This window comes from Elephantulus edwardii, unplaced genomic scaffold (genome assembly GCF_000299155.1).
Source record: "Elephantulus edwardii isolate Elephantulus edwardi_28Jun2011 unplaced genomic scaffold, EleEdw1.0 scaffold00009, whole genome shotgun sequence".
In the NCBI taxonomy this organism is placed as follows: domain Eukaryota; kingdom Metazoa; phylum Chordata; class Mammalia; order Macroscelidea; family Macroscelididae; genus Elephantulus; species Elephantulus edwardii.
The window spans coordinates 35458690-35467397 of NW_006399759.1; the positions used below are offsets into that span (position 1 = coordinate 35458690).

The 8708-nt window shown below is 41.6% G+C and overlaps 1 protein-coding gene across 1 annotated transcript in view; it reads right to left on the reverse strand.

Annotated features, from left to right (window-relative positions):
- Window positions 1–7113, reverse strand: part of LOC102875980 (chromosome unknown open reading frame, human C2orf50) — a 15517-nt gene extending 8404 nt beyond the window's left edge. The window contains exon 1 of the mRNA XM_006880678.1: window positions 6860–7113. Coding sequence (XP_006880740.1) covers window positions 6860–7113 — 254 coding nt within the window. The remainder of the gene's footprint in view (window positions 1–6859) is intronic.
- Window positions 7114–8708: the final 1595 nt, after the last annotated feature.

The window sequence follows — 8708 nt, forward strand, 5'->3', positions numbered from 1 at the left end:
ATCTAATTTCTTACAGGATTTCTTTTTTCCTTTTCAAGTTGCCTATTTGTTCTATCCAGAGATGTGAACGAATCTTCCCGTTCTCAGGCTCCCTCTTCTGAGACGTTGAACACTGTTAGTCCTGAGCCTTTCTAATAACTCTATTGCCCACTTTGAAGTTCTTGTGCTTCATATTTTCCCATCATGCCAATCTATCTCTTTCCATCTTCAAAAAATATCTTGAGAACACTGTCCCACCATTGTCTACCTTGCATGAATGAGGAAGCTATGTTTCAGTATTTGTGGTTTTGAATTAACCTTGAACTCGGGGGGTGCTAAGGCGTAGAGGTAAACAATGAAGTATGAGACAGTAACACTGGGTCTTGATCCTTGTTCTGCTGCCTGCTTGCTGTGCTGTTGTAGGCAAGTTTTCTGCCATTTTGGGGTTCTCAGCTCTCCTATTGATAAATTATGAGGAAATTGATGCACAAAGCTGGTTCCTGGGAGACACAGGTCATTTATAGCTCCATTCTCCAACTTCTCCATTTCTGACACCAGTAACTTTCCCTATAGCACTCTTCCTCTAGTGGGTTCTGTAATTCATTATATGATAATCACAGAGAACCCATGGAAGCAACATACTACAATTACTTTAAGAACTGTGAAAAATACAATCAAAAGTGAAGGTATGCAAAAGATAAGGGTTAGGAGGGGCTGCAGTACAAAGTCTTGAAGTCTAGAAAGGGACATCATTGTTAGGTGCTGTCAAGTTGACAATGAATCACAGAAATCCTAAGAACAAAGCTCTAAACCTTTCCTGTCCTGTACCATCCTCATCTCTGCACGCTCAAGCCCACTGTGGTAGTCATTGTATTAATCTATCTTTTTTAGGGTCTTCCTCTCTTTTGCTAATCTCCTACTTTTCCCAACACAGTATCTATCTCCAGGGACTAGTTTCTCCTGAAAATATGCCCAAAATAAGTTAGATGAAGTTTCATCATTCATATCTCTAAAAAACAATCTGGTTACTTTCAAGACAAATGTGTTCCTTTTGCAGTCCATTATATTAAATACTTTTCTCCAACACCACAACTCAAAGGCATTCATTCTTTGTTTGCTTCCTTAGTCATGGCTCAGTTTCCAGATGCACAGGAAATAATTGAAAATACTAAGGCTTGAATCAGGTGCACCTTAGTCTTTAAGTTGACATCCTTGCTCTTTAGACTTTGGATAAGTCATTGACAGCAGATTTGCCAAATGCAACACATCTTTTGATTTCCTGATAATTGCTACCATGTGTGTTGATTGTGGATCCAAGTAAAATTGTTGATACATATTCTTTGTATCTATGATGATGTATAATGTGTGTCAAGAAGTGTGAGGATGGCACAGGATAGAGGAGGCTTCAGATCTTTTGTTCATAGGGTCTCTATGAGTTGTACTCAACTCAACGGCACCTAACAACAACATGATAATATTCCTATTGGTCTAGTGGTGAGGCTTTTTGCTTTCTTGATTTTGAGATGTAATCCATATTGAAGGCTGTAGTCGTATGTTCTGTAGGAAGCATTTCAAGCCCTCTTCACTTTCTGCAAGCAAGGTTGTGTCATCTGTATTGGTCAGATAGTTGAAGAGTCTTCCTCCAATCCTGATACTACATTCTTATTAATAGAATCCGGCTTCCTGAATGATTTTCTCAGCATACAGTTGAACAGGTATGGAGAAACGATACAACCCTGATGTGCACTTTTCCTGGTTTTAAACCATGCTCAGACAACTGCTTATTGATCTATGTAGAGGTTTCACATGACTACGATTGTTCTGGGATTCCCATCCTTCTTAATGTTAGCCATAATTTGTTATGATTCACACAGCCACATGCCTTTGCATAATCAGTAAAGCACAAGTAGTTATCCTTCTTGGATATAAAAGTTCATTTTCATCCAACAGGGAACTTTCAAACAGAAGAGTTGATGATGTTACTCGGCTGGCTCAGTTATACCTTTCTTCTTTATACTGATTTTCACTTGGATCCTTTATAATAAAACCTTAACAATAGCAGCATAGCTCTTTTCATGAGCTCTGTGAATCATTCTGGTACATTATCCAAAGGAGTTGCGGGAGCCCGGAAGTCAGAAGTTAGGAAGCCTGCGGATTATTCCCAGACTTGCTGGCATCTTTCTATCTGGCAATGTAGCATACAATGACTTTTTAACTTGTGAAATCTGATGTAGTTCTAGGTGGTTTGGGGCCAGGGAAAAAAAGCTACATAGGCAGCTGGTGTCAGAAGTGAGCAAGTGGGGATTTGGATTTATGCTGATTATTATTCTTATAAAACAATGACTACAGTGGTGGCTTGTTGTTGTTATTAGGTGCCATTGAGTTAAGTATGACTCACAGTCACTCTAAGAACAACAGACCCAAATCCTGCCCTATCCTGTGCCTTCCTCATTGTCTTTAACACAGCTAGGGCCTTTGCTTCAGTCACCGCTTTAATTCACCTCATTGAGAGTCTGCCTTTCTTTTGCTGACATCTCCAAGCATGATGTCCCTTTCTAAGGAATATCTTCTCCTAGAAACATGCCCAAAATATGTGAGATAAAGCTTCACCATCCTTGCTTTCAAGGAACATTTAGGTTGCATCATGGTAAGGAGTTGTGTAGTCAACCCAAAGGCATGAGGTTTGAATCCACCAGCTGCTTTGCAGAAGTAAGATGCCCATTCTCCTCCTGTGCCATGTACAGCCTCTGGAAACCCACCGGAGGAGCAGCTATAGGTTGGTTCTGACTTGATTGTACATGAAAACAACAACAACAACACCAACACCAACATCACCACTATATAATATTTTTTGTCATGTCAGAGAAAAATCCCTGTCATTTCTCACTCTTTTTCTATAGTCACTGAAAAGCACTAACCTATCTCCTTTTCTGTGGATTTCCCAAGTTCCAATTCTTGACTTACATATTCAACTTTGTATTATTATTGATGCATTTCGTTTGATTGTTTCATTAATTTCTGACTGCAAAAGATAGTAGAAATCATCTGTTTCCTCCTCTTTGGCTCCAGTTGTTGGTGCATATATCAGAGTGATGGTGGTATTAACAGATTTTCCGTGTATGCCTATGGATATTATCCTGTCGCTCACAACATTGATTTCAAAATGGATCTAGAAACGGCCTTTTTAACTATGAATGCAGCTCTATTTTTTCTCATCTTTTCATTTCAGATCGTGATTATCTGATTCAAAATGTCTCATGCCAGTCCATCTCATGTCACGAGTGCCTAATAAGTCAATCTTTATATGTTCCATTTCATCCTTAACAATCTCCAATTTTTTTACATTCACACTTCTCACATTCCACCCTCCATAGTCTGCCTATAACTGTGCCTCTTTTGTGATTCCCTATGTGAGGGCTCAGCCTCTGGTGCCATACTTGCTATTCTAATCTAAGTGTACTCTATTGTATAGAAAATCTTTGAAGACCTGTTACTTTGGAAGTGGATGGTCAATCCTTCTCCCTAGTCTATCTTAATTTGGATGTCCAGCTTTAGTATAATATCTGACAGACAAGCATTTTACCCAAAACAGCAGATGAGAGACTCTTGCCCATTATAGAAGTAACTGATAGATTTGGTGTTGGTCTCCCCTTTTGGAACATGAGTCTTGGCCCTTGTGTCCTGTTACTCTGCTGCCTTGCTCTATGAGCATCTCCTTCTGCTCCTCATCTCTCCTGGCCAGCACTCCCTCCCCCATCACCTGCATGAGACCCCATGGTGGTAAATATGAATTCTATCCACAATACACATTTTCCCTCTACAGCAATCTCTTCATTCCTATCATCAAAATCAATCTTAACTCTTCCATGTATCTCTGTCTTCACTTTTATCACCAGAGTCCAAACCTCTCAAAAAGTCTCTTTGCTAATCCTCCCCACCTCCCCCACATTCCAGTTCATTCTAAGCACTAGGGCCAGATGGTCACTTCAAAGTATTAATATAACTAGATCATGTCAGGCTCTGCTTAAAATCCCCGATGACATCTGTGTTAGTTTTCCAGGGCTGAAAAAAAAATATTACTTGACAGAAATGTATTCTTTCACAGATCGGAAATTAAGGGGCAGAGGGCCCGTAATTCTCCAAAGCTCCAGTGGACAAAGTCTTCTTTGTCTCCTCCTAACCTCTTATAGATCCTAGTCATTCCTGACTTCTACAGTGTAACTCCAGCATCTTCCTTGTCTTCATATTGTCCTTCCCCTGTGTCTCTGTGTCCTTTTCTTAAAAGGGCACAAGTCACTGTATTTAGAGCCCAATCTAAGTCCATGAAGATTTTATCTGAAAATCTTTCACTAATCACATCTGCAAAGACCCTATTTCCAAATAAGGTCACACGTTCTGAGGTTTCAGATAGGTGTGAAATTTGGGAAGGACACTATTCAGCAATAATACAGCGCCTAATTATACTTGAAGGGAAAAAAATGACATTTTTATGAGTGTAAGCAGTGTGGCCCTCTTCCATCACTGACTGCTTTGGCCACATGAACATTCTGTATTTAATGTTGAACTGATTTTTGTTTTTCAGTGGTACTGGATCATTCTTTGCTTATTTATTTTTAAAATTGCCTTCCCATTCACCCAACTTGTCTGCTTATTAATTTTTGCTCCTTTCTCATCTCTGTTCACCCTCCGAAGTTGTTTCTGTCTGCGTATAAACATTGCCTTAGCCTTTTATATTAGTGGTCTTATACCATAATTGTCCTTTTGTCATTGACTTACACCACTCAGTAAAATTTTAGATTCATCCATATTGCAAAGTATCTCACAAACTCTTGAAAGTTTTTTAAATGATTCATAATACTCCATCATGTGAATGTACCATTTACCAATTACTTTTACCATTGGTCTGTTGATGGACACTTGGTTGTCTATTGTAAATAATATGGCAATAAATACTGGTGTGAATATGTCATTTTGTGCTGCAGCTCTTATTTCTTTGGGATATGTTTTGTTTGTTGTTTCAATATGTCTAATTTCTTTTTTACCTCTTTTACTGTATTTCAGGTCTCAACTTATATGTCATTTCCTTGGAGAAGCCATTTTGTGAAATCTGTATCAGAAAGGTTCCCATTCAGCAAGGAGTAAATGTTGGAGAGGATGGGGGGGGGGGTTAGGAACTCTCATACACTTCTAGGATTGTAAAATGGTACAACCACTCTGGAAGGCAATTTAGTGTTTCCTCAAAAAGTTGAACACAGAAACTCAGTATGATTCAGGTGTCACACTACCAGTAATATACTCCAAGGAAATTAGAACTGAGACATGAACAGAGATTTGGACACCAGTGTTCATTATGTTGTTGTTGTTCTTATGTGCCATCAAGTCATTTGCAACTCATAGTGACCCTATGTACAAGAGTCTTAAACACCATTCTATCCTGACCAATGTTCAGTGTTCATAGCAGCACAATTCACCATCCTAAGAACATGGAAACAGTTTACATGTCCAACTATATTTGAATGGATTGAGAAATTGTGGTACATTCACACAATGGAATACTATGCAACAGTCAGGAGCAACAATTCTGAAAAATACTGTATAACTTGGGAGAGACTGGAGAGCATTATGCTGAGTGAACTAACTCAGTCTCATAAGGACAAATACTGCATAAAGCCATTACTGTAAAAATAGAAGAATAACTTGTAAAACATATGTGGAACCAAGTGGGAGAAGGGGTAAGAACAGAGGAGTGAGGATGGATAGAGTTGAAATTACAGCATTGATTGTACAATTTGGTGTATGAAGGGAGGGTGTACAGAAAATGAGAAAGATCCGGTGGGGACAGGGTAATAATGGGCATAGTCCAAAGGTGATTAATTTTATAAAACATGATGCATGGAAATGATTGTATGAAATACAATGCGAATGAAGAATAGTGAGAAACACGCTGTATACAAACTTTATAAACAAACCAATACAAAATAAAAATTTTTTAAAAGTGCCCATTATCCTTCCTTCTCTCATTATAAAACAAAACATATTTACGTGTTTGCCTTTTCTCAGCATCCTTCTGTGATTCAAAGCACTCTGAAGCCAGGTAGGACTGGCTTTATGTCCACTGGAACTTTACAAATAAGCTTTGTGCACATAGCTTTTTTACTGAATGAATGCTTGAAAGAGAGTCCTTGTCTTAAATCACAAGAACGTCATCTCTCACCATCTTTCTATCTGATATGCGTCAGCAGGAAGGGTTATTCTATAGTTGAGGAAGGGAGAGAATGGGTAACCGGATGCTTTTCATTCCTTCTTGTCAGTTAAAGACCTCTCTCTGACTTCCTGTTTTAGCATTGGTCCTAGTAGTAAGGAATTGCACTGTGAGCCCAAAGGCGCGGGGTTCGAATTCATCAGCTGCTGCGCAGGAGAAAGATAAGCCATCTCCTCCTGTGAGATTTACTGCCTGTGAAAACCCACTAGAGGGTCAGCTCCGAGTCAGTTCTGACATGATGGCAATGAGAGGTTGTTGGACTTCCTCTTTCATTCCAAGTCCTCCATCCTGGCTAGCAGGACTGCTCTGCTCACTTCTGCACTCTTACCCTCACCGCTCAGCTCAAGGCTGCATCCGTCTCCCAAGTTCTTCCCTCTCTGCCACGTCTTCTTTCATCTCTGTTCCTGGCGAAGATCACTCTTTTTGCAGCAATACCCTTTGCCTCACTTTCTCTTTCTCATCCTTGGGTCTCCTGCATGTTGAAGCTCCCCAGACTCTAGCCTGGGGACGATCAAGATCAGGCCTCTGCGCATTTCAAGAACTTCTTCCTCTTAGTGGGGGAGAGGGGAGAGGGGAGGGCAGCGACAGAGTGCATCGGCCAGCGGGGCTGGGACTCACCAGCGCTGCAGACTCCGTTGCTCGGCTTCCACACGCTCCCTCCACAGCTGATCTTCCCGAACTCCCTCTGCTCCCAAGGTCCCATTGTTGGTCTTGGGCACCTGGGGTTCTTGGCGGCTGCTGTGAGCTGGACCCCTGCGCCTCACAGGCCCAGCAGGAGCTGCTGGGGAGACTGAGGCCTGCAGATTTGTAGGGGGCAATCGGTATCCCGCAGATGTGGTTCTCTGGAACCCAGGGCTGGGGTGGTTCACCATGGTTGCAGAGAGTGTGTGTGTGTGTGTGTGTGTGTGTGTGTGTGTGTGTGTGCATGTGCTCCTGCACACCTCGATCACAGACCTGCCCTCTGTGAATGGGTGTGCGATTACCCGCCCCAAGGCCCTTCCTAGTTCTGAGAGCGGTGCAAGGATGCTCCTCACTGCCCACTCGGGGCCCATTGACCTCGCACTCCAAACCTTGGAGAGCTTTTGAGGCCAGCTGTGTTTTGAGTTCCTGCCCATGTTGACTGTCACCCTGGCAACACCAGCTCCCTGTGTACCCTGTATGGGCGGGCCCTTCCTCAGTGTTTGCGTAGATGGCCAGGAGTGAGGAAGAAGAGAGCTGCTTGGGTCTGTGCCTTGCCCACGTAGGTAGTCTTGGCCCCTTTCTTCAAAGTCCAGCAGGCAGCTACTAGACTGTATCCGGGAGAGCTAAGGAGCCAGCAGGGCAAGGAAACAGTGCATGGTTCAAAATTAGGAAAGGTGTACACCAGGGATAAGTCACTGCAGCCTTCAATATGGATTGAAGCCCAATATCAAGGAAACAAAGATTCCCACTGCTGGGCCAACTGGTAACAACTTGATAGAGAAGAAATGGAGATTGTTAACAGTCTTGGTACCAGCAGCCAGGACATTAAAAAAAAAAATCAAAGGGAAAGGCTGCTGTCAGGGACCTCTCCAGAGTACTGAAGAGCAATGATGTTAGGCTAGAGACTAAGGTGTTCCTGATCCAAGCCATGGTCTTTGCAATTACTTGCTAGACATGAGACATCTGGACAATGACTAAGGATGATGGAAGAATTGATACCTTTGAGTTATGGTTCTGGGAAAGGGTATTGAATCTATCATGGACTGCTAAGAGAACAAACAGGTTTTTCCTGGAGAGGGTCAAAACCAGGCTGTTTCTTTGAGTCAAGGATTTTGAAGGTCTGTCTCACATACTTTGGGCATATTGCAAGGAGAGAGCAGACCTTGGAGAAGGACATCACTGCTGGCAGTTTGAATCTACCAACCTCTCAATGAAAATGGAGGCCAAGCTGTGCCATTTACAGCCTCCGAAGACCTGCAAGTGGGCAAGCTATGAGTTGGTTTTGATTTGACAGGAGCGAGTTTGATTTTTTTCCTAAATTCTGATGAGACTGTGTGTGTGCACGTCTGCACACCCCCCCCAATAATATCATTCTAAAATTCATATGAAAAAGCAAAGAAACTAGAATGGCTAGAACAATTTTGAAGAGTAAGTTGGGAGAAATCAGGCTACCTGATTTTAGATCAATTGAATATCTATAGAAATTAAGACTAGTTTTGGTGAAGATCAATAGGACAGAAGAGAGAACCTAAAAGTTGTTTTTAACTGCCATTGTTGACTATGACTCACAGCGACCTTATGAACAATGGCTCTGAACTTTGCTCTATTTTGAGCCAACCTCACCATCTCTGACACACTTGATCCTATTGAGTCTACTGTAATTCAGTGACAGATCAAAATTTTGCCCTATCTTGTACCATTTTCATGATCTTTGATATACTCTGCAGTAGTCACTGTGCTAATCCATCTCATTGAAAGTCTTTTTTCCCCCACTTCTCCCAGCAGA